The 26,279-nt window shown below is 47.8% G+C and overlaps 1 protein-coding gene across 1 annotated transcript; it reads left to right on the forward strand.

The window, feature by feature from the left end:
- The first annotated feature begins 234 nt into the window (after positions 1–234).
- LOC134571410 (coiled-coil domain-containing protein 42-like) lies at positions 235–26,160 on the forward strand. The gene is made up of 5 exons (XM_063429615.1): positions 235–324; positions 3,653–3,853; positions 12,560–12,775; positions 14,234–14,392; positions 26,065–26,160. The coding sequence occupies exons 1-5, from the start codon at positions 235–237 to the stop codon at positions 26,158–26,160; spliced, it is 762 nt and encodes a 253-aa protein (XP_063285685.1).
- The last annotated feature ends 119 nt before the right edge of the window (positions 26,161–26,279 follow it).

Below are 26,279 nucleotides of genomic sequence, written 5' to 3' on the forward strand. Positions count from 1 at the left end.
TGACCTATGATCTAATACAGAGTGTGACCTATGATCTAATACAGAGTGTGACCTATGATCTAATACAGAGTGTGACCTATGATCTAATACAGAGTGTGACCTATGATCTAATACAGAGTGTGACCTATGATCTAATACAGAGAGCGTGACGTATAATATAATACAGAGAGTGTGACGTATAATCTAATACAGAGAGTGTGTACATTTCCCTTTGCACAGAATTTTCGTGCAGAGATGAAGGATCTTGCTCGGCGCAGGGAGAAGCTACGAGTAAAAGAGGATGAGTTACGTAAATACCGTCTGCGATTCCAGGATTTCATTTTGGTGAGAGGGAATTTTAGTAATTAGCCTCTTTATATATATATTTACAAAGTGAACGGAAAGAATTTTACATCTAAGGCCAGAGCAGCCAAACTGGAAGCTGAGGATTTTTCCAATTCTGCTATTTTGAACTTAAAGAAACACTGTAGGGTCAAGAACACAAATATGTAATGCTAACCCTATAGTGTTAAAACCACCATCTAGCCCCCATGGATCCTCTCCTCTTTAACCCCCTAAATATAGTTAAATCTTACTTGTATTCAAGTCTGCAGCTGCTGCTTCTGCCACTGATCTGCCTGCTTGGCTGACATGATCAGAAGTGGTGGTCTGAGCCAATCACAATGCTTCCCCATAGGATTGGCGGAGACTGTCAAGGAGGCAGATGGGGGTGGGGCCAGCACAATTCAAATACAGCCCTGGCCAATCGGCATCTCCAAATAGAGATACATTGAATCAGTGTATCCCTATGAGGAAAGTTCAGTGTCTCCATGCAGAGGGAGGAGACACCGAATGTCAGTCACACTGTGCAGCAATGCCCCAGGAAGCATCTCTAGCAGCCATCTGAGGAGTGACCAGTGGAGGTATCCCTAGGCTGTAATGTAAACACTGCATTTTCTCTGAAAAGAAGAATCCTGAAGGGATGAATTCTACTCACCAGAACAAATACATTAAGCTGTAGTTGTTCTAGTGACTATAGTGTCCCTATAAATTTGATTTGAATTCACCATGAATTCTCACTGTATACATGTATTTTGCCAGTGGGACGGACCACCCATTTGTTGCAATGAACACATTATAATTGTAGTTGCCCTTTTCAAAGATATAAGAAGGTGGGCTACACATCCAGACCCACTCGATAACAAATCACAGCACTACTTGAACCTAACAGGGATCCATCCAAATTGTGCCAGCGAACTCGTGGGGGTACGATTCCTAAAACATAACTATTCTATTTCTTTAAAAAAAAAAACACAAAAAAAAAACACCTGTAGACTATTGCCATAACCATAGCTTAGAATTACAGATAATCTTCAAAGCATTGAATCAGGAAGGGATCAATCCGTTCTTTCAATTAAACGTTGTGTTAGTCTCCAAGAAGGTCTGAAACATGTTAGGACTTCTTTTTGTGCTATGTTGCATCTCTGTATGTACCTATTATCGCTAATACAGAGAGCAGACAGTGCATGGCAGTATTCCCATAGAAACCATATATCGCGTCCCGAAAAATCCCAAAAACCATATAGCGCATTCCGACAGACCCCAGGACACCACATATCCCATGTCGACAGATCTCAGGAAACCATATAGCGCATGCCGACAGACCCCAGGACACCATATAACACGTGCTGACAGACCCCAGGAAACCATCTAGCACGTGCCCACAGACCCCAGGAAACCATAAATTGCATGCCTACCGACCCCAGGAAACCATATAATGCATGCTGACAGATCCCAGGACACCATATAATGCATGCCGACAGACCCCAGGACACCATATAGCGAATGCCGACAGATCTCAGGAAAACATATAGCGCATGCCGACAGACCCCAGGACACCATATAATGCATGCCGACAGACCCTAGGAAACCATTTAGCACATGCCGACAGACCCCAGGAAACCATAAATCAAATGCCTACCGATCCCAGGAAACCATATAGCGCATGCCGACAGACCCCAGGACACCATATAACACGTGCCGACAGACCCCAGGACACCATATAGCGAATGCCGACAGATCTCAGGAAACCATATAGCACGTGCCGACAGACCCCAGGAAACCATATAGCGCATGCCGACAGACCCCAGGAAACCATATAGCGCATGCCGACAGACCCCAGGAAACCATATAGCGCATGCCGACAGACCCCAGGAAACCATATAGCACGTGCCGACAGACCCCAGGAAACCATATAGCGCATGCCGACAGACCCCAGGAAACCATATAGCACGTGCCGACAGACCCCAGGAAACCATCTAGCACGTGCCGACAGACCCCAGGAAACTATCTAGCACGTGCCGACAGACCCCAGGAAACCATATAGCGCATGCCGACAGATCTCAGGAAACCATATAGCACATGCCGACAGATCTCCGGAAACCATATATCACATGCCGACAGAGCCCAGGAAACCATATAGCGCATGACTACCGACCCCAGGAAACCATATAGGGCATGCCGACAGACCCCAGGAAACCATCTAGCACGTGCTGACAGACCCCAGGAAACCATATATCGCATGCCTACCGACCCCAGGAAACCATATAGCGCATGCCGACAGACCCCAGGAAACCATATAGCGCATGCCGACAGACCCCAGGACACCATATAACACGTGCCGACAGACCCCAGGACACCATATAGCGAATGCCGACAGACCCCAGGACACCATATAGCGAATGCCGACAGATCTCAGGAAACCATATAGCGCATGCCGACAGACCCCAGGAAACCATCTAGCACGTGCCGACAGACCCCAGGAAACCATATAGCGCATACCGACAGATCTCAGGAAACCATACAGCGCATGCCGACAGACCCCAGGAAACCATCTAGCACGTGCCGACAGACCCCAGGAAACCATATATCACATGCCGACAGAGCCCAGGAAACCATATAGCGCATGACTAGCGACCCCAGGAAACCATATAGGGCATGCCGACAGACCCCAGGAAACCATCTAGCATGTGCTGACAGACCCCAGGAAACCATATATCGCATGCCTACCGACCCCAGGAAACCATATAGCGCATGTTGACAGATCCCAGAAAACCATATATCGTTTGCTGACAGACCCCAGGACACCATATAACGTATGTTGACAGATCCCAGAAAACCATATATCGTTTGCTGACAGACCCCAGGACACCATATAACGCATGCCGACAGACCCCAGGAAACCATATAGCGCATGCTGACAGACCCCAGGAAACCATATAGCGCATGCTGACAGACCCCAGGAAACCATATAGCTCAAGCTGACATTAGGTTTACCTAAATTGCAGATTTTCAGAAAACCTAGGGCTAACAATGACAGGGTGCTAAAACCAGTCCTGGGACCTCTCAGGATTCATTCTGGGCTCTAGACCATCCCCTCTCTAAAAACACTCTTTTCTGTGGTGTCAGGTGTGACTGCCCAAGGCGTGTGGTTGTGTGGTTTTCTGCAGTGTTTGGAACACTCTGCACTAGCTACAAGCAACAGTCCCACACGGACTGTAGAGGGGACTACAGGAAATTTGCCCAAGAAGCCCCAGAGATATTTTCTCACTTTCCACTGATGATCAGAAAACTAGCATAACATTTCCTATGTGTTTGAAATATCCATTAACAGGATAAAGAAGAGAAATGTGTGAAATCAGCCAGGAAAGCAGAGAAAGAGCGAAATGTACTAAATCAGAAGGAAAAAGAATTAATTGTCCTGCGTGAAGAGCACGGAAAGATGAAACAGAAGAGGGCGCAGATCCAAGCACAAATGCAAAAATATAGCAAGTTCTACCAGTTCCTACAGAAAGTGGTGGATATGTCTGCAGAGGTAAGAGAGGAAAAGGGAAAATATAATAAGGCAGAGACAGAGGTGGAGGCCGCGGACAGGGAAACCTGATCCCATCCATATAAATGATATCCTGATTTTTAAAAATATCTGTAAAATCTGAAAACCGCCTATTCAGGCAGATAATTTCACATCCTTATTGTTCTTACTGTAAAGAACCCTTTTCTCTGCTGTAAGTGAAATCGCCTTTCTTCCAGTCTCAATGTGTAACCTCTTTTCCTGTTGTATATTCCTGCTAATGAACAGGTTAGCACGTAGCGGTTTGTACTGATCCTGTGTATATTTGTTTAGTGCAATCATATCCCCTCTGAGACGCTGTTTTTCTAGTCTTTCTTCAATGCTAGTGTTTTCCACCCCCTGTCATGATTATAGTTGATCGAGCACGCAGAATAGAATCACACCTAGGATTAAGGATAACGTCTAACCGGACCTTAGAATGGCCGGACTTAAGGTACCAGAGAATAGTCAAAATACTTGCCGAGGTCAGGAACACAGAATGAGACATAACGATGAGGAAAGTTAAGGATACCAGAAGTCAGGGAAGTCGAAACGAAGCCAAAGTCAATAACCAGAAAACACACGATCAGGAACACACTCTCGGATAACCAGCTAGTGGAAACCACGACAGGGCACTGACAAAAAGGTAATTTGGGTTTAAATAACCCTCTGTAGGCTGTAATTGGTGGTCTCTGACCCCAAAACGTGCGTGTGCGTCTATAACGTGACGTCATCTTTGATGTGGGCGAAGGTAAGTTTATTATAAAAACCTGAACCGCAGCAGCCGGTGTTCCTAAGAACGTCGCACCCGCTGGGTACCAGAACGGAGGGAGACTGGGAAGCTGCCGCCGCGAACAAGGCAAGTCTGATACATCTCAGTCGGCGTGGCTGCCTAGTTTATGTGAAGCCACGCCGGCAGAAGAGCCAGGAGCCGTGACACCCCCTTATTTATTATTATTATTATTATTATTGCCATTTATATAGCGCCAACAGATTCCGTAGCGCTTTACAATATTTTGAGAGGGGGGGATGTAACAATAAATAAGACAATTACAAGAAAACTTACAGGAATAATAGGTTGAAGAGGACCCTGCTCAAATGAGCTTACAGTCTATAGGAGGTGGGGTATTAGAAACATTAGGATAGGAAATATCAAGTAGGAGTGAAGCAGAGCTGGAGGAGAGAGCAAAGCACTATCCCATAGGGACAGGTATGTAAGGGAGAGATTACTCTGGGAGGCCATACGCTTTATGTTGTAGCTTGCCTCTGCACTTTTTCTAGTTCTACAATATCCTTCTTCAAAACTGGTGCCCACAATTTTATAAAATCCTTGAGCCAGGAATATCACCACTGTTCACTAAAACAAGCTATCTTCACAATTGTTAAGTGCTACAATTTTGATTATTCCCAAACCAGGGAAAGATCCAAATGCTATCACCAATTATCGTCCGATCATGCTTATAAATGTGGACACAAAAAAATCTTTAAAAAATTATAGCTAATAGATTTAGCAAAGTTTTCCCTAAATGTGACAGGTCCCCTATGCCCCGACTGAGCACAACCATTCAAACAGCTTCTTCCCGCTGCACAGATGTCAGCCCATTCACGAAGATTCAGTCAGCTAACACCTCTCCCCACAAGAACAGCAGACCCGCACAGCTTGAAGGTAGAACAGAAAATAATGTTTACTAAGCACGCGCAGGTATTTGTACACCAGTAAACTCATTAATAAACACACAAGGGTTTGGGCCTGTGGCCAATCATACTGGGCCTAGGTGAACAACCAATCACATTTACAACCAATAGGACACACCATCACAGAACACCTACTTTGCATACACAGGAAAACATTATACATTAGGCAAAAGGATTGACACACTATCAACAATAGGTGACTCAACTCTCTGAGTCACAAAGGGGAAAGTCCCCGCCCCCACCCACGGGGCCACACAGTCTCTGACTTGGCGCCATCTTGTCTCTCCATGTTGTGGCTAGCTCCAAGTCTGTGCGGCCAAAATAGCCGCCCTCCCACCGGAGCCCACCCAAACAATGGAGCCCCACGGTGCCCAAATGATGGCATTTGACAGAGTGAGTTGGAAATTCTGAAACCGCTTTTGGAATAGAAGGGACTTTTAAAGATCTAGCAATATCACGTTACACAACTCCTAAAGTTAAAGTATTTGGTATCGATCTGAACTCGCAGTGGTTCGATATTAAGAAGGGTACTAGTCAGGGATGTCCATTGGCACCTTTCATGTACGTTCTTTCTATCGAACCACTGGCAGCATACATTAAACAATCCGTTAATATTTCAGGAATTACAATGTGGGAAAACGAACAACTAATAACTTTTCACAGACAATATAATTCTAACTCTTACTCATCCAGAGACTTCTATCCCTTCTGTCATGTCAACTTACAAAAAAATGTAGATTATTGTACAGCGCTACGGAATCTGATGGCGCTATATAAATAATAAAATAACAATAATAATTATGCTAACGTAGTGTACCTATAATCTTAATATTAATAATGACCGGAGGAGAGTTCCAGCAGCACAAGTCAATCAGAAAACTTTAACCAATCAGAAACAAGTAACACATTCCCTATAAAGCCCTGACAGGCAATTGATGTGCATTGACAGTCTAGTTACTCGAGTATAAAGTCAGGCAATATAAGAATAACTTTGAGGAAACTTGATAACAGTAGGTAGAGTTGAAGAACGGATATATCCAATCTCGAGATTGCAGATAAAAGTCAGACTGAAAAGAACAGAAACAAGTGAAAGGCAATGGTCCACATAACATAGACAATCAGTTTGTAATTCAATATAAGAATATTATAATTTAACATAGCAAATTAGTATATTGTATACGAGGTGTACCATATATTCATAGTCCGTATTACACAGCTCAACAATCCTGAACTACCACAAGACAAATCAGCGTATCTAGAATTACACCATCAGAATGAACAGCACTAACTGGATAAAACTAATAGGAAAATGAAAACAATGGTCAAAAGGGAGGGAAAGCAAGGGAGAGAATATACTCACCTCCTGTCATCATTACAATAAAGATTATAGGTACACATCGTTAGCAAAATCTACAATTTTACATGACAGGATGCTTCATATTTTTAACGCTGTGGTAGAAACACAAGGATGCGTGCAAAGTCTGATCAAATTAAAATACCCTGGAAGTCTCTTCCTGCATCCAATCCGAAGGATATCAGCGAGGGAAACGCGAGTCGTGAACGCTCGAGATGTATCCGCGCCCGAATGACCGCCAAAACAGGTCTTCATGCGCGTTAGGGACAATAGCCAACGTACCCACCTAGCTAATGTGGTGGTCATAACTGGTATGAAAGGTTTTGTATACAAAATGAGAAGCTGGCCCGATTGTGAAGGTCGAAGAGGTGTAGACAGCTCCACATAACATAAAAAAGTAGTGTAAGCTTCACCTAGAGTTGATGAACTGAAAATCCAAATTATCTGGTCAATCCCACAGGGAGAAGAGAACTACTTCTATGTACCCTAACCGAGTGTATTTCGATACTGGTCTGGATAGTATGATAACTCGCAGTAAGCGACATACCAAAGGTCGGCTTCAGGACCACAGAAATATTGTCCATGTGGAGGAGAATACAACAATCGGACATGTCCTTGACCAGATGCGGATTGCAAACGATCCCGTCATCAGCCGTCTCTTCCCCAGACCATGGGCCTCCAGTAGGAGTATGTGTGCCATGAGCTCCCAGCCGTAGAGGTTGATTCCCACTGCTCATTCATATATTTTCCCCTGTGTATTGTACATTTTCACTTGTATTTCATGTATTTTTCCCTGTTGACCACTCGGGAGCGTTCATGCGAATGGAACCCTTTCGTCTCCTGAATGTGGAACACCCTGGTACTCCATTAGAATGTTCACACCAATCCATCAGAACGTTCGCACCTGCAACATAAGTGTGCAACTGCAAGGGAAGTAATTAATGAGTGCTCCCCTGCCGCCAATTCGTACAGACGAATGCTACCCAGGGGGAGCATTCGTATTCTGAAAGGATACGCTTCCTTTGCAGGATCTTCACACAGGGACTCCACGGACAGCTCCCTGAGGTTGGTGGGGACACTGTTGAGGTACTGGCAGTTCGGATCACCCTCTCTGCTCCTAATGGAGCTGTAATCACTACTCCCCTACCCGGGAGCTGCAAGGCCAGGCTAGGAGCTGCCCAAGGAACGCTCGCTCCGGTGCTACCTAAGTGGAGATAGCACCGGAGAGAGCCGTGAGCCCCAGCGGAATCCCTGGAACTGTAAGTCGGCTACACAGCCACAGAGGTCCCGCTGGCCGCCTGGAAGTCTGCCCATTCAAACTGGTTTGCGCCATTTCCCTGATTGGTCGGCACGATTGAACGCTGATTGGGTGCTACAGGGCACAGGTGACCAATCAGAGAAGGAACGCCCTTTCAAATGGGGTTTTGCGCCTTTTCTCCTGATTGGGGAGCGAAAACCTTCTATTCCCAGAGAGCTGATTGGTACAACAGAGTTTCACACCCTTTCTTTTGAATGGGTCGGCGAAACCCCTCTCCTCCCTGAGCGCTGATTGACGCAAATTGGTTTGGCCTTTTTAGCGGATTGGTTGTTGTTTGGTGTGACAGTCCCTGGATTATAAAACTTTGTGGCAAGAGCCGGTCTTCGTTCGTGAGGTTTTTCACTAAAACCACACAAGATATAGTCAAGCAGGTTTGTGGAGAATGCTCCCTGTGTTCGGTATTCTGGAACTCTACAACGCCGTTCGTCTAGGTGAATGAGAACGAGAACGGGGAGTAGATCCATAGAGACCGGTGTTCGTGAGAATGCCTGGCCGAAATGAGTTCCACGCACTCGACGACCAGGTCCTGCTGACAGCGTTCAGGAGACAAGATGGCCGCCATCCATTGTCCCAACCATGTGTATTCGTATGTACAAAACGGCCACCCAGTGAAGCATTCTATTAATGATTTCCTCTGTGGTTTTTGAACAAGATACATAATGTTCTATGTTCTAATTAGTCTCTGGGGTGGTCTCGGTTTGGGAACCAAACAAAATAATGAACCAAACTGGAACATGATTAGAAACTAAGGGAAATAGCCGAACAGTGATGGGGTATTCCTTCACACCGACAAACAGAGCTCTGCATCTAATCTAAATTCGCACATCCCCAATGTAACGGAGCTTCCTGTACCCCAGTTGGGTACCTCCGCCGACGGACGTTCCTGGTGCTTACTGAGGGCTCCAAGCACTTCACCAGACACCATCAGCACTGCAGACCCCACAAACCGCCGCAGCTTGATTGGGGTCTCGCTGTCTCCTACCCACCCTGGACCTACGACAAGGCTCTTGGTTCCAGTGGGTGAACCTCTCTTCCTCCAGAGAGCGAAGCAGGAACAGCAAGAGCTAGTGATTATTCAAGGGAGTATGAAGAGCATAGCAATCCCTTGTAGCAGTTTCTCCCAATAAGAGACAAGATTGAGGGTGACTCTAGATTGAGGGTAAATCAGGAACAGGAAGTTTCATGGCCCACACTGGTCTTTTATACAAGTTTTACAGCAAAGGTGATGCCCAGGTGGACCTAGTTGGGCACCGAATACAAAACATACAAGCTAATAAAAACAGAAGTGTACAAAATCCCTCCCCTCTGCCTGTGATACAATTAATGAAGACAATGGACTAACTCAATTAACACTAAGCAGAAAAAAAACATACATTTTTACAAAGTCTGGAAAACACCCCAAAACACCATCACATCCCCTGATAGCCCTGATCTGGGTGAACAACATATCCGAAAATCACGCAGGTCGGTTCAGGGGTTCAAGAATTTCCTGGAAGTCATAGTTTTGACCGACCGCAAGCATGGCCCCATGCCCAAAACAGTTCCATAGAATCAGGGCTAGCGGTTGGGTCTCTCTATCTGGAGTACAAAAGTACATAACTCACATGAACAGAGCCTGTTTAAAGTATTTTAGCCAGGTTTATCACAGGGGCCATAGTCACAGGGTAGGAGGCTGGCAAACAGGCCCCTCCAAAAACCAGTGGCGAAGTTGCTTTCATCACACCCAAGTTGACCTGAAAAAGGTCAAACGGGGTCTGCTGGAGTGTTCCACAAGAGGGGAGCACTGTGACCCTGTCCCTGGATTATAAAACTTTGTTTCTTTCACCTATTGGTTCGGTATATGGGGTACACTGAACTGATAATGTTAATTTTGTTCATATACTGAATAAACTCACAAACTGCTAGACCACCCGTATTCTAAGTGTGCTGCTCATTGACCCTTTTCACCTCTGTCATAACCTCCTTAACCGCAATAACCACAGCATTCTAAGCAGTCGGCTTGGTGGTCGCCGTTCATATGTTTGAACACGTGGTGGCGGCCATCTTAGCTGTGAACACATGAAGCATTCTGTCCTTCCTCCCCAGTGGCAGGGTGACGTCCAGGGAACGGAGACAACCAGTCTCGTTCCCCAGCGGCAGTATAAGGTCCAGGGAACGGAGACAGCCGGTCTTGTTTCCCAGCGGCAGTGTGAGTTATTGGGAGTGGAGGCAACCAGTCTTGTTCCCCAGTGGATATCCACAAGTACTACGGGTGACCAATCGCAGGCGACCAATCGGAGAAGGCAAACGAACAAAGGCCACCTAGCATTCGGCTATTAAGCTGCGGTTAACCGCAGCTTCTGGGAGGTAAATTGCCGACACACTCCCAATACAGGTGGTCCAGTCATTCGGCTGTTTGTTCGGTAGATTGAATCTACCGAACGCCAGGCAGAAAGGCACGAACAAGCCTTTTCTGCAGGGGAAAAGAAGGCTTTTTAACATGGGGCCATAGTCCAAGGGTAACATGCGAGCAACAAGGCTTCTCCAATGCTTTGTGCCGAGGTTGGTTTCGCCACATCTCTCCCCAAACAGACTAACAGGGTATCTGACCTCCTGCCGGTCAGTGCCCTTGTTAGTCCAGCAGCCCACCCACAAAACACAATCAGCAGTACAGCCCACCCACAATAAATGGTTACTACACCTGGGTAGAGGAGAAGCTTGTCCATGTCCGGGTGCCTCACCACAGCTGTGCGGGGGACTGGTAGGCTGCCTTGGTGGGTTGCTGAGTGGGCAGAGACCAGCGGTACTCTGCCCTGGTGCCAGCGCTACCGTAGAAGTAGCCTGGTTGGAGCCTGGTTGCTGGAGGGGGAGACTGACCGTCTCCCCTTTAGATACACAGCTCTGCTGCTGGAGACCGACTGTCTCCCCTTTAGATACACAGCTCTGCTGCTGAAGGGGGAGACCGACTGTTTCCCCTTTGGATACACAGCTCTGCTGCTGAAGGGGGAGACCGACTGTCTCCCCTTTGGATACACAGCTCTGCTGCTGAAGGGGGAGACCGACTGTCTCCCCTTTGGATACACAGCTCTGCTGCTGGAGGGGGAGACCGACTGTCTCCGCTCCCAATACAGAGTCCTGCTGCTGGGGAAAGGAGACTGGGCTCTCTATTCCCTGTAGGACACTCTGCCGCTGGGGAATGGAGACTGTGCTCCCAATTCCCTGTAATTGTAACGGCACCCCAGGCATAAAGGGGTTACACCGCCGTTTAAAAGATCTTCCCCTTCCAGAGATACAGGCACAGCTACTGCAGAACACCAAACTCCCGAACCGAATACAAGGGAATGCTCCAAACTCCAGAACTGCATACAAAATAGCACTCCAAACTCCCGAACTGGAACCTCACGAATAGCTGCTAGCAGACGAACAGGAAAAGCATCCAAGCGGCTTACACTCCTGGCAATCAGTCTCTAACAGCATACAGTAAATCCCCCCAAAGACGAGACAAAGCTCCGTGTTGAGGGTCAAGCAGTGATCTGTTTTAATTAACACTCACAGACTTTTATGCAAGTCCCCATGCAAGGGGATATCCCACAGGGAGGGACAACATGTAACCAATCCCATACAGTAAAACATAAAACACACCCGGCACAAACGCATAAAATCCTCCCCTCTGCCTGTGATATAATTACTGAACACAATGGGTTAATGTAATTTATCACAGGCAGGAAAAATACAGTTTTTACAGCATATTCATAACTTCTAAAATATACATCACATTCACATAAAAATATATATTCACAATCAATCCATTCAGGGGAACAACATATCAAAAAATCGCATGAATCAGACCAGGGGTTCAGAAGTTAGTAAAGTATCTTTTGGGGCCTGGCTGGCAGCATGGCTATCTGGCCCAAACCGGTTTTACAGAGCCCTCTATCCTGGAGACAATGGGGAAAATAATCCAATTATATCCAGGGATAGAGGCAGACTCCATTGAGCACATGTTACCAGTAAAACACAAAAGGATACAAAAATACATAACTCCTATCATACTGAATTGAACAGGCCAAATCTCCCAGGGTCCATAGTCACAGGGCAAGAGGCGGGCAACCAGGCTCCTCCAATGCAATGTGGCGAGATTGGTCTCGTCACAATATCCTTTAGATTGTTAGCTCATGGGCTATCTAATCAGACACTTTCAATGGCTAGATGTCAGCTCATGGGCCAAGCCCTCTTTATTTTTTGTATAAGTCTATATATACTGTATGGTACGTTCTCCCCTAATTGTACAGTGCTGTAATCATCTGCAGACCTGAAGACACATTCAGCTTTATATCAGTTTCAGGAGGTTGGTGATATCTTTTACCGTTTCCGCACCTTGGATGACACATTGAGTTACCAGAGCAAAGGAGTGCAAGAGGCCCAGGACACACTGCAGAAAGTGAAAGAACACTTGAATCAATACCTGGAATGCAGTAAGAATGAGAGTCTCCAACTTCGCAGACACTTGGACAATCTACAGACACGCCTGAAACAGTCACTAAAGGAGTGTCTGGAGTGGGTGAGAACCAGGCAGAGTATAGTGTGGGTAATGTACTCGACAGTAGGTAGAGCACAGTGTGGGTAGTGTACTCGGCAGTAGGTAGAACACAGTGTGGGTTGTGTACTCGGCAGTAGGTAGAGCATAGTGTGGGTAGTGTACTCGGCAGTAGGTAGAGCATAGTGTGGGTAATGTACTCGGCAGTAGGTAGAGTATAGGGTGGGTAATGTACTCGGCAGTAGGTAGAGTATAGGGTGGGTAATGTACTCGGCAGTAGGTAGAGTATAGTGTGGGTAATGTACTCGGCAGCAGGTAGAGTATAGTGTGGGTAATGTACTCGGCAGTAGGTAGAGTATAGGGTGGGTAATGTACTCGGCAGTAGGTAGAGCACAGTGTGGGTAATGTACTCGGCAGTAGGTAGAGCACAGTGTGGGTAGTGTACTCGGCAGTAGGTAGAGTATAGGGTGGGTAATGTACTCGGCAGTAGGTAGAGCATAGTGTGGGTAGTGTACTCGGCAGTAGGTAGAGCACAGTGTGGGTAATGTACTCGGCAGTAGGTAGAGTATAGGGTGGGTAATGTACTCGGCAGTAGGTAGAGCACAGTGTGGGTAATGTACTCGGCAGTAGGTAGAGTATAGGGTGGGTAATGTACTCGGCAGTAGGTAGAGCATAGTGTGGGTAATGTACTCGGCAGTAGGTAGAGCACAGTGTGGGTAATGTACTCGGCAGTAGGTAGAGCACAGTGTGGGTAATGTACTCGGCAGTAGGTAGAGCATAGTGTGGGTAATGTACTCGGCAGTAGGTAGAGCATAGTGTGGGTAATGTACTCGGCAGTAGGTAGAGTATAGGGTGGGTAATGTACTCGGCAGTAGGTAGAGTATAGGGTGGGTAATGTACTCGGCAGTAGGTAGAGCATAGTGTGGGTAATGTACTCGGCAGTAGGTAGAGCATAGTGTGGGTAATGTACTCGGCAGTAGGTAGAGCACAGTGTGGGTAATGTACTCGGCAGTAGGTAGAGCACAGTGTGGGTAATGTACTCGGCAGTAGGTAGAGCACAGTGTGGGTAATGTACTCGGCAGTAGGTAGAGCACAGTGTGGGTAATGTACTCGGCAGTAGGTAGAGCACAGTGTGGGTAATGTACTCGGCAGTAGGTAGAGCACAGTTTGGGTAATGTACTCGGCAGTAGGTAGAGCACAGTGTGGGTAATGTACTCGGCAGTAGGTAGAGCACAGTGTGGGTAATGTACTCGGCAGTAGGTAGAGCACAGTTTGGGTAATGTACTCGGCAGTAGGTAGAGCATAGTGTGGGTAATGTACTCGGCAGTAGGTAGAGCACAGTTTGGGCAATGTACTCGGCACAGCACTCATACTCCTGTTATACTACGTTTGGATGGATTGTACTGTTTTTTTCTGTGTGCGGTTATTAGGAAAAAAGAAACAAGCATAATATTCATGGTACCGGTTTCTCTGTGTGTTCAGGAGTCTCGCAGTACCCACATCCACAGCACAGCTGCCAAGAACAACATTCTACAGGAAACCATAAGGATAGCCATTCTTAATCTATTCCACCGTATCTGCCGCCATATTGGGGGGGTGCAGGACATAGCAGCAAGTGATACCATGGAGCAGCTTCAGATGGTGGGTAACTCCAAGTAAATGCAATAACCTACTGTATACACACGTCATCTGGCACCACGCAGCCTCTTTCTTTCATAAGGGTTAGGTAGTAATAGAGATCACCCATCACTAAATAAAAAAAACTAAACACTGGTACAAAGGATGACAACGATAAGAAGCAGCCAGCAGGAGACGTAACAGATTCGATATGACTCGACAAGAGATAGGTTATAAAAGTAAACCAAAAAAATACAAAAAAAATAAGGAAACGTGTTGTGCCTACATGAAAAGTGTCACAATCTGGTCGTGTAGTTGATAGTAGAGGACTAGTGCACATTATTCGTGGGTCAAGAATAACCGCATGACTGGCAAAGACCTGCAATTTGGCTGGGCATTTCTGTATGAGCCAGGTAATTATTATTAATTGTAACGGAGCTCCAGTACTCCGACCGAGTACCTCCGCCAAGTCTGCTTCCTTGTAGCTATCAGGGACCCTGAAACACTTCAGACGACACAGGATGAAGGTTAAACAGCAACTCTTTATCAATCAGCACACATGCAGCAAAATAACTCCTCCTCAGAGGAAAACAAAATGACAGATAAAGACAGACAGTGTGTGAAAATATGACATTTATTAAGGGTTTAAACTGGTGTTCTAGGAGGGAGGGGAATAAAACAGTCAAACTAAGTCCACAAAACAGGTTTTCTCTTCACACTCTGCATCCGAAGTGCATAGCAAAACTGCAGATCCTTTGTCAGAGAATTTAAAGGGCCAGAACCAGTCTAATAAAATCCACTATGCTCAAATAACATACAGTTCAAATACAGGCAATAATCAATGCAAAAGTCTCTTGTGGCTGCTTCTGCCACATTAATATTAGTAGTATTTATAAAGCGCCAACAAATTCTGTAACGCTGTACGAGTTGGACAAAAAGGAACAGAGGGATTGAGGCCCTGCTCAGTCAGCTTACATGTTAGAGGGAGTGGGGTATAGTGACACAGTAACAGAGGGATTGAGGGCCCTGCTCAGTCAGCTTACATGTTAGAGGGAGTGGGGTATAGTGACACAGTAACAGAGGGATTGAGGGCCCTGCTCAGTGAGTTTACATGTTAGAGGGAGTGGGGTATAGTGACACCGTAACAGAGGGATTGAGGGCCCTGCTCAGTCAGCTTACATGTTAGAGGGAGTGGGGTATAGTGACACAGTAACAGAGGGATTGAGGGCCCTGCTCAGTGAGTTTACATGTTAGAGGGAGTGGGGTATAGTGACACCGTAACAGAGGGATTGAGGGCCCTGCTCAGTCAGCTTACATGTTAGAGGGAGTGGGGTATAGTGACACCGTAACAGAGGGATTGAGGGTCCTGCTCAGTGAGTTTACATGTTAGAGGGAGTGGGGTATAGTGACAGTAACAGAGGGATTGAGGCCCTGCTCAGTGAGTTTACATGTTAGAGGGAGTGGGGTATAGTGACAGTAACAGAGGGATTGAGGGTCCTGCTCAGTGAGTTTACATGTTAGAGGGAGTGGGGTATAGTGACACAGTAACAGAGGGATTGAGGGCCCTGCTCAGTGAGTTTACATTTTAGAGGGAGTGGTGTATAGGGACACAGTAACAGAGGGATTGAGGGCCTGCTCAGTGAGTTTACATGTTAGAGGGAGTGGGGTATAGTGACACAGTAACAGAGGGATTGAGGGCCTGCTCAGTGAGTTTACATGTTAGAGGGAGTGGGGTATAGTGACACAGTAACAGAGGGATTGAGGGCCTGCTCAGTGAGTTTACATGTTAGAGGGAGTGGGGTATAGTGACACAGTAACAGAGGGATTGAGGGCCTGCTCAGTGAGTTTACATGTTAGAGGGAGTGAGGTATAGTGACAGTAACAGAGGGATTGAGGGCCCTGCTCAGTGAGTTTACATGTTAGAGGGAGTGGGGTATAGTGACACAGTAACAGAGGGATTGAGGGCCTGCTCAGTGAGTTTACATGCTAGAGGGAGTGGGGTATAGTGACACAGTAACAGGGGGATTGAGGGCCTGCTCAGTGAGTTTACATGTTAGAGGGAGTGGGGTATAGTGACACAGTAACAGAGGGATTGAGGCCCTGCTCAGTGAGTTTACATGTTAGAGGGAGTGGGGTATAGTGACACAGTAACAGGGGGATTGAGGGCCTGCTCAGTGAGTTTACATGTTAGAGGGAGTGGGGTATAGTGACACAGTAACAGAGGGATTGAGGCCCTGCTCAGTGAGTTTACATGTTAGAGGGAGTGGGGTATAGTGACACAGTAACAGAGGGATTGAGGGCCTGCTCAGTGAGTTTACATGTTAGAGGGAGTGGGTTATAGTGACACAGTAACAGAGGGATTGAGACCCTGCTCAGTGAGTTTACATGTTAGAGGGAGTGGGGTATAGTGACACAGTAACAGAGGGATTGAGGCCCTGCTCAGTGAGTTTACATGTTAGAGGGAGTGGGGTATAGTGACACAGTAACAGAGGGATTGAGGGCCTGCTCAGTGAGTTTACATGTTAGAGGGAGTGGGGTATAGTGACACAGTAACAGAGGGATTGAGGGCCTGCTCAGTGAGTTTACATGCTAGAGGGAGTGGGGTATAGTGACACAGTAACAGAGGGATTGAGGGCCTGCTCAGTGAGTTTACATGTTAGAGGGAGTGAGGTATAGTGACAGTAACAGAGGGATTGAGGGCCCTGCTCAGTGAGTTTACATGTTAGAGGGAGTGGGGTATAGTGACACAGTAACAGAGGGATTGAGGGCCCTGCTCAGTGAGTTTACATGTTAGAGGGAGTGGGGTATAGTGACAGTAACAGAGGGATTGAGGGCCCTGCTCAGTGAGTTTACATGTTAGACGGAGTGGGGTATAGTGACACAGTAACAGAGGGATTGAGGGCCCTGCTCAGTGAGTTTACATGTTAGAGGGAGTGGGGTATAGTGACACAGTAACAGAGGGATTGAGGGCCTGCTCAGTGAGTTTACATACTAGAGGGAGTGGGGTATAGTGACACAGTAACAGAGGGATTGAGGTCCCTGCTCAGTGAGTTTACATGTTAGAGGGAGTGGGGTATAGTGACAGTAACAGAGGGATTGAGGGCCCTGCTCAGTGAGTTTACATGTTAGAGGGAGTGGGGTATAGTGACACAGTAACAGAGGGATTGAGGGCCCTGCTCAGTGAGTTTACATGTTAGAGGGAGTGGGGTATAGTGACACAGTAACAGAGGGATTGAGGGCCTGCTCAGTGAGTTTACATGTTAGAGGGAGTGGGGTATAGTGACACAGTAACAGAGGGATTGAGGGCCTGCTCAGTGAGTTTACATGTTAGAGGGAGTTGGGTATAGTGACACAGTAACAGAGGGATTGAGGCCCTGCTCAGTGAGTTTACATGTTAGAGGGAGTGGGGTATAGTGACACAGTAACAGAGGGATTGAGGGCCCTGCTCAGTGAGTTTACATGTTAGAGGGAGTGGGGTATAGTGACACAGTAACAGAGGGATTGAGGGCCTGCTCAGTGAGTTTACATGTTAGAGGGAGTGGGGTGTAGTGACAGTAACAGAGGGATTGAGGGCCCTGCTCAGTGAGGTTACATGTTAGAGGGAGTGGGGTATAGTGACACAGAAACAGAGGGATTGAGGGCCCTGCTCAGTGAGTTTACATGTTAGAGGGAGTGGGGATATAGTGACACAGTAACAGAGGGATTGAGGGCCCTGCTCAGTGAGTTTACATGTTAGAGGGAGTGGGGTATAGTGACACAGTAACAGAGGCATTGAGGGTCCTGCTCAGTGAGCTTACATGTTAGAGGGAGTGTGGTATAATGACACAGTAACAGAGGGATTGAGGGCCTGCTCAGTGAGTTTACATGTTAGAGGGAGTGGGGTATAGTGACACAGTAACAGAGAGATTGAGGCCCTGCTCAGTGAGTTTACATGCTAGAGGGAGTGGGGTATAGTGACACAGTAACAGAGGGATTGAGGGCCTGCTCAGTGAGCTTACATGTTAGAGGGAGTGGGGTATAGTGACAGTAACAGAGGGATTGAGGGCCCTGCTCAATGAGCTTACATGCTAGAGGGAAGGGGGTATAGTGACACAGTAACAGAGGGATTGAGGGCCTGCTCAGTGAGTTTACATGTTAGAGGGAGTGGGGTATAGTGACAGTAACAGAGGGATTGAGGGCCCTGCTCAGTGAGTTTACATGTTAGAGGGAGTGGGGATATAGTGACACAGTAACAGAGGGATTGAGGGCCCTGCTCAGTGAGTTTACATGTTAGAGGGAGTGGGGATATAGTGACACAGTAACAGAGGGATTGAGGGCCCTGCTCAGTGAGTTTACATGTTAGAGGGAGTGGGGTATAGTGACACAGTAACAGAGGGATTGAGGGCCTGCTCAGTGAGTTTACATGTTAGAGGGAGTGGGGTATAGTGACAGTAACAGAGGGATTGAGGGCCCTGCTCAGTGAGTTTACATGTTAGAGGGAGTGGGGATATAGTGACACAGTAACAGAGGGATTGAGGGCCCTGCTCAGTGAGTTTACATGTTAGAGGGAGTGGGGTATAGTGACACAGTAACAGAGGCATTGAGGGTCCTGCTCGGTGAGCTTACATGTTAGAGGGAGTGGGGTATAGTAACACAGTAACAGAGGGATTGAGGGCCTGCTCAGTGAGTTTACATGTTAGAGGGAGTGGGGATATAGTGACACAGTAACAGAGGGATTGAGGCCCTGCTCAGTGAGTTTACATGCTAGAGGGAGTGGGGTATAGTGACACAGTAACAGAGGGATTGAGGGCCTGCTCAGTGAGTTTACATGTTAGAGGGAGTGGGGTATAGTGACAGTAACAGAGGGATTGAGGGCCCTGCTCAGTGAGTTTACATGTTAGAGGGAGTGGGGTATAGTGACAGTAACAGAGGGATTGAGGGCCCTGCTCAATGAGCTTACATGCTAGAGGGAAGGGGGTATAGTGGCACAAAAGGTAAGGGTATGGCAGCATGGTAGGTTGCTAGGATAGTATTCATTGAGGGCTTAGTGTTTAGTTTTGATGACAGTTTCAGGAGAGGAATCAGGGTGCGGGGAGGGAAAGCTGTTCACAGTTTAATTTATATGCTTTCCTAAAGAAGAACGTTTTTAAAGATTTTCTGAAGGAGTGGAAATTGGGTGAAAGTCTAACGGAGAGGGGAAGGGCATTCCATAGGAACGGTGCAGCCCTGGAGAAGTCTTGAAGGTGAGCATCAGAGGTAGGAGTATGAACAGAAGATAGACGTAGGTCTCCGGCAGAGCGTAGGGGCCTAGATGGGACATATTTGTGCAGTGGCTCTAGACTTTGAGGCCCTAGGTGAAACTCAAACATGAGGCACCCACTAACAGCCAAAGTGGAAAAAAAAATATTGTTTGCATTGTGTGTATAAGGTGCTGTAGCTGTATTGGACAAGCTTGCAGAGCTGGATACAGAGAGCTAATCCCTGTATTCATTGTTCAGAGGCTTGCAGTGTCGTGGCTCCCTATGCCGCTGTGCTGTGAGCTCTCTGACTGTAGTTATGGCATAATTTGCAAACTAAATGAATTTGCAATAAGCAAATGTGTAACGGATCACCTGGCACCCCGACTGGGTACCTCCGTTGAAGGATGCTCCTAGCGCTTACAGAGGGCTCCAATCGCAGACACCACAACCACCGCAGACCCCACTAACCGCCGCAGCTAATGCTCCAAGTTTCAGTGGGTGAACCTCTCCTCCAAGAGAGTGAAGCAGGAACAAGCTCTTAAAAGAGCTTAGTAGTGATTAACTAAGGGAGTATGCAGAGCATAGCAATCCCTTGTAGTGATATAGCAATTCCCCCAATAAGAGACAGGACTCTAGATTGAGGGTGAAGTAGAACTGTCTGTACTGGCACATACAGCCTCTTTTATTCATATTTTACACACATAGTACTGCCCACAGGGCTTTTCAGAACAACCAATCAATACGTACAATACACTCAGACACTCCCACACAAAATCCTCCCCTCTGCCTGTGATATCATTACTGAACACAATTGTCTAACTTAATTATCACAGGCAGGAAAATACAGTTTTACACAATATTCATAACTCTAAAAGTATACATCACATTCACATAAAACTACACTTTCAGAATCAGCATACTCCAAATACAAACATACGTCAAAATCATACAAATTGGTCCAGTGGGTCAAAAGTTAGATCAACGTCCTTTATGACCAAATGAAGCATGGCTTTTCTGCCCAAAACCAGTTTCACAGAGTCTTCTATCCTGGAGATAATTGGGAAGTAATCCAATTATTTTAAAAAACAGAGGCAAAACTCCATTAGCCACATGGTAGCAAAATACAATAAAATACATAAAAATATATAACTGTGCAGCTAGTGCATAAAACAGGTACATTCAACATATCCCCAGATAGCTTAGATCTGAGCGCACATTATTACTGAATGGCGCTCAGATCACATACATACAGTTCAATTGCCATGGAGCCAAAGTCTTTCCCATAGTCTTTCATTATATGAATGGGCTCCATGGCATAGCTATCTGGGGTAACACTGCTCACATAAGGAAAGTACCGAATGACCCGGCTTTCGGGCCTTTACAGGGGACAATCAAGCATTTCAACAGGGGGCCAAAGTCACAGGGCAGGAGGCTGGCAATCAGGCCCCTCCAAAAACCAGTGGCGAGGTTACTTTCACCACATATCTTGGGGGTAGACTAACCAGGTACCTGACCTTCTGTTGGTCGGTGCCTGAGTTAGTCTGACAACCCACCCACAACAGCAAAGTGCAAGAGCAGCCCACGCACAACAAACAGTTACTGCACCTGTGTATTCATCTGAGGTCACTGGGCAACACGCTGTGGGGGTTTGGGGGGCAGAGGCCGGCTGCGCTCTGCCCCAATGCCAGCGCTTCTGCTGGGGCAGCTGGGTTAGGCCTTGTCTGGGGAGGGTAAATAGTAGTTACCCCCTCCTCCTGGTGTCCCTGTGAGGGTAGTTGGGGATCTGGACAGGCTGTCAAGCATCCCTGTGGGGCAGGCACAGAGACCACGGTCCCATCTGCGCTGTCTGGGAGATTGGTGTCTCCCCTTGGTAGGGTAAGCTGCCGCTGGGGAGTGAGGGCGCTGTGCTCCTCTCCCTGAAATACCGACTGTCTCCACTCCCGTAACATTGTCCTGCTGCTGGGGAAAGAGATCTCTGCTCCCTGTAGGACACACTGCTGCTGGGGAGGAAGGACGACACCTTCGGCTTTCAGGAACTCACACTGCTGCTGGGGAGGAAGGACGGCACCTTTAGCTCCCTGGAACTCACACTGCCGCTGGGGAGGAAGGACGACACCTTCAGCTCCCTGTAACACACACTGCCGCTGGGGAGGAAGGACGAAACCTTCGGCTAACTGGGACTCCCTGTAACTCACACTGCCGCTGGGGAGGAAGAACGGCACCTTCGGCTCCCTGGAACTCACACTGCCGCTGGGGAGGAAGGACGACACCTTCGGCGCCCTGGGGCGCACACTTCTGCTGGAGATTGGGTGTCCATATCCTCAACCCCCACAGTTTTTGCTCAAAGACCATTGCCGCTGGGGAGGAAGGACGACACCTTCAGCTCCCTGGAACTCACACTGCCGCTGGGGAGGAAGGACGACACCTTCGGCTCCCTGTAACTCACACTGCCGCTGGGGAGGAAGGACGACTCCTTCGGCTCCCTGGAACTCACACTGCCGCTGGGGAAGAAGGACGGCACCTTCGGCTCCCTGGGACTCACACTGCCACTGGGGAGGAAGGACGACACCTTCGGCTCTCTGGGGCGCACACTACCGCTGGAGATTGGGTGTCCATATCCTCAACCCCCACAGTTTTTGCTCAAAGACCATTGCCACATGGTTCACAGCACTCAACTGGCGCATTACTTGGAAGACCACCTCGTTCGAAGGGTCTGGGCCATACCAGACCAACTACACCTCTTTACCTCCTCAAGGTAAGCGTCGTCCTCGTAGCAACGTATCAGGTTGAGGTGCACTTCGCAGGGTTCTATCTAGGGTCTTGCTCGCTCCATGCCGTTGTAGATAGGGATGCTGCACAGTAGCTCGCTCTATCCCTCTATTTGTAACTCCATCCATTACCGGTGTCTCTGAGCTGCTTCTCCTCGCACTAGGATGCCATCCCACCGCTGCCACCAATGTAACGGATCACCTAGCCCCCCCGACTGGGTACCTCCGTTGAAGGATGCTCCTAGCGCTTACAGAGGGCTCCAAGTGCAGACACCACTAACCGCCGCAGCTTGGTTGGGGTCTCGCCGTCTCCTACCCACCCTGGACCTACGATAAGGCTCCAGGTTCCAGTGGGTGAACCTCTCCTCCAAGAGAGTGAAGCAGGAACAAGCTCTTAAAAGAGCTTAGTAGTGATTAACTAAGGGAGTATGTAGAGCATAGCAATCCCTTGTAAGCAAATCTAATTAGCAATTATGCTAATCGTTTATACACGCTTGCGGGGTATGGTAACATGGCCTGGCAGTTGTGTATACATAAGTGCCAGTGTGTGTATTTCTGAGTGTGTCTGGCATTGTCTACCTGTGTATGTGCCTGAAAGTGTGTGTCTGACAGAGTATCCCTGTGTGTGAATGTATATCTTTTTAAGAGTATGTGTCTGGGACTGTATGTGTGTGGGGTAGCTGCTTGCGGTGTGTGTTGTTTATGGGGGCTGTCTGTGACCTTTGTGCATGTGTGTATAATGAATGTCTCCAGTTTGTGACTGTGACAAGGTGAGTAAAGGGGTAACTGTGACAAGGTGAGTGTGACAGGGTGAGGGGGGTAAATGAGACAAGGTTTGGAGGGTGAGAATGATAGGGGGGCGATTGCAACATGGATGGAGGAGGGAGTGTGACCGGGCATGGGCAAGTAAGTGTGACAGGATTGGAGGAAGTTAATGTGACAGGCTGCATGTGGCATTTGGGGGGTGTATCACAGGGTTGGGGTGAATGTGCCATGTTTGGAGGAGGCAGTGTAACAGAATGAGGGGAGGTGAGTGTGACAAGATTACGGGGGTTAATGTGTCAGGATTAGATTAATGTGGAAGGGTTGGGGGGAGAGTGTGACAGGGTTTTTTGGGAGTGTGGCACAGTTAGAGGACAAGATTGGAGGGGCTTATGTGGCAGGATTAAAGGGGAGACAGTGTGTGGGGGCTGAAAGTGTTTGGGAATGGTGATAGTGTATGTGGTGACAATGTGTGTGTGTGTGGGGGTGACAGGGTGTATGTGGGGGAGGGGGGACTGTGACAGTGTGCAGGTGGAGGGGTGACAGGGTGGGTAGCTGTGGGATGACAGGGTAGGGGGGCAGTCATCCCACAGCCAGTAAGGTGGTTTGTGACAGGTTGGCGGGGCTGTGAGAGGGTGCGGGGACTATGACAGTGTAGGGGGGGGCTGTAACAGGGTGGCTGTGACATGGCAGGGGGTTCATAAATACCTTCCCTGGTGGTCCTGTGGGTGCCCACTCTCCCCGGTGGTCCGGCTCTCTGATCTGCAGCTCTGCTGGGACCATGTGGTAAATCTTGCGATCTACAGTCAGAGCGTTTCCATGGTAAGGCTCTGACAGGCGGGAGATCGCGAGACAATTCAGTCTGCAGCTCACTCCCGGTGGAGCTGCAGACAGGATGCTCCCGAATCACTCCCGGGCAGACTGACTGGAGAGGCCTTGCACCCAGCAGCATTATGGGCAAGCCGCCGAGCCCCCTCCTGTGTCGGATCCACGGTACCCGACATGGTAGTCTGCCCTGAGGTGATTAGGCAGCCGCGAGGTCCCCATCAGCGTGAGGCCTTAGGCGGCCGCCTAACACCTAGTGAGGATAAATAGGTTGGAGCAGCATTAGGTAGAGATTTGTAAGCAAGTATCAGGATCTTAAATTAAGTCCTATATATTAAGGGAGCCAATGTAGGGACTGACAGAGGGGAAGGCCTGGGAGGCGCGGGCGGACAGGAAAAAGAGCCTCGCTGCCGCATTCATTATAGACTGTAACGGGGCAATTTGGTAACACGTAAGACCACTGAGAAGCAGATTACAGTAGTCAAGGTGAGAGAGGACAGCGGCATGGACAAGCACCTTTGCCGTATCAGGCGTTAAATACGGTTGGATGCGCGCAATGCTTTTTGAGATGGAAGCGGCAGGATTTGGTGATTGATTGGACATGAGGGGTGAAGGAGACGTCGGAGTCAAAGACAACACCTAGGCAGCGAGCCTTAGAGGTAGAGCGGATGATAGTGCCACTGACTTGGAGGGACACAGACGATGGCAACACTTGAGGGAGGGAAGAACAGAAGTTCTGTTTTGGACAGGTTCAGTTTAAGGAAGTGAGCAGCCATCCAGTTGGAAATAGCAAAGAGGCAGTCATTGACATGAGTCAAGAGGGGTGGTGAGAAATCAGGGGAGGATAGATAAATTTGCGTGTCATCTACACAGAAATGATACTGGTAGCCAAAGGAGCTGATGAGTTTACCAAGGGAGGCGGTGTAGATTGAGAACAATAGGGTACCATTTTATAAAAAGTCACTGTATGACTGGTAATGAAGTCGGTATCTCTGTATGACTGGCACAGACTGGTGATGGAGCCGGTATCTCTGTATGACTGGCACAGACTGGTGATGGAGCCGGTATCTCTGTATGACTGGCACAGACTGGTAATGGAGCCGGTATCTCTGTATGACTGGCACAGACTGGTGATGGAGCCGGTATCTCTGTATGACTGGCACAGACTAGTAATGTAGCTGTTATCACTGTATGACTGGCACAGATTGGTAATGGAGCCGGTATCACTGTATGAATGGCAGACTGGTAATGAAGCCGTTATCACTGGCACAGACTGGTAATGGAGCCGGTATCTCTGTATGACTGGCAGACTGGTATTGGAGCCGGTATCACTGTAGACTCGTAATGGAGCCGGTATCACTGTATGACTGGTATTGGAGCCGGTATCTCTGTATGACTGGTAATGAAGCCGGTATCTCTGTATGACTGGCAACGGAGCCAGTATCTCTGTATGACTGGTAATGGAGCCTGGATCTCTGTATGACTGGTAATGGAGCCTGTATCTCTGTATGACTGGCAACGGAGCCGGTATCACTGTATGACTGGTAATGGAGCCGGGCTCTCTGTATGACTGGTAATGGAGCCGGGCTCTCTGTATGACTGGTAATGGAGCCGGGCTCTCTGTATGACTGGTAATGGAGCCGGGCTCTCTGTATGACTGGTAATGGAGCCGGGCTCTCTGTATGACTGGCACAGACTGGTAATGGAGCCGGTATCTCTGTATGACTGGCACAGACTGGTAATGGAGCCGGGCTCTCTGTATGACTGGCACAGACTGGTAATGGAGCCGGGCTCTCTGTATGACTGGCACAGACTGGTAATGGAGCCGGTATCTCTGTATGAATGGCAGACTGGTAATGGAGCCGGTATCTAAGGCTGGCAATGAGGACAGTTAAATAGGTTGGTATATATAGAGATTGAGATACATGTAGATATATTCGAAACAGACACAATACTTAGCAGGAGATCATGTAATTATCATTTTATAAATAAGACGCACGTTCCCAACTGGATAATAGTTAATCTGTGTACAATTTATTGATGCCATCAGATGGAGATATCTTTGTTGTTACCCTGATAATGCCACATTCTTACACTGACTGGTATGTTCTGCTCTTTCCAGATACAACGCCACATACAGGATCTAGCTGATATTAGTCAAATGGTCGTCGAGAACGGGACAGGCTCAACGCAGAAACAGCCACAGCCAGCACTGTGAATTTAAATTGGGAAATCTGTCCGTGTGCTATATCCCAAGGTGCACACCAATTAAAATATTTCATATCATAAGAACACGCCCAGAACACAAACTCCACACACATACAGAGGGACACGGGC

This window comes from Pelobates fuscus, chromosome 8 (assembly GCF_036172605.1).
Source record: "Pelobates fuscus isolate aPelFus1 chromosome 8, aPelFus1.pri, whole genome shotgun sequence".
In the NCBI taxonomy this organism is placed as follows: Eukaryota; Metazoa; Chordata; class Amphibia; order Anura; family Pelobatidae; genus Pelobates; species Pelobates fuscus.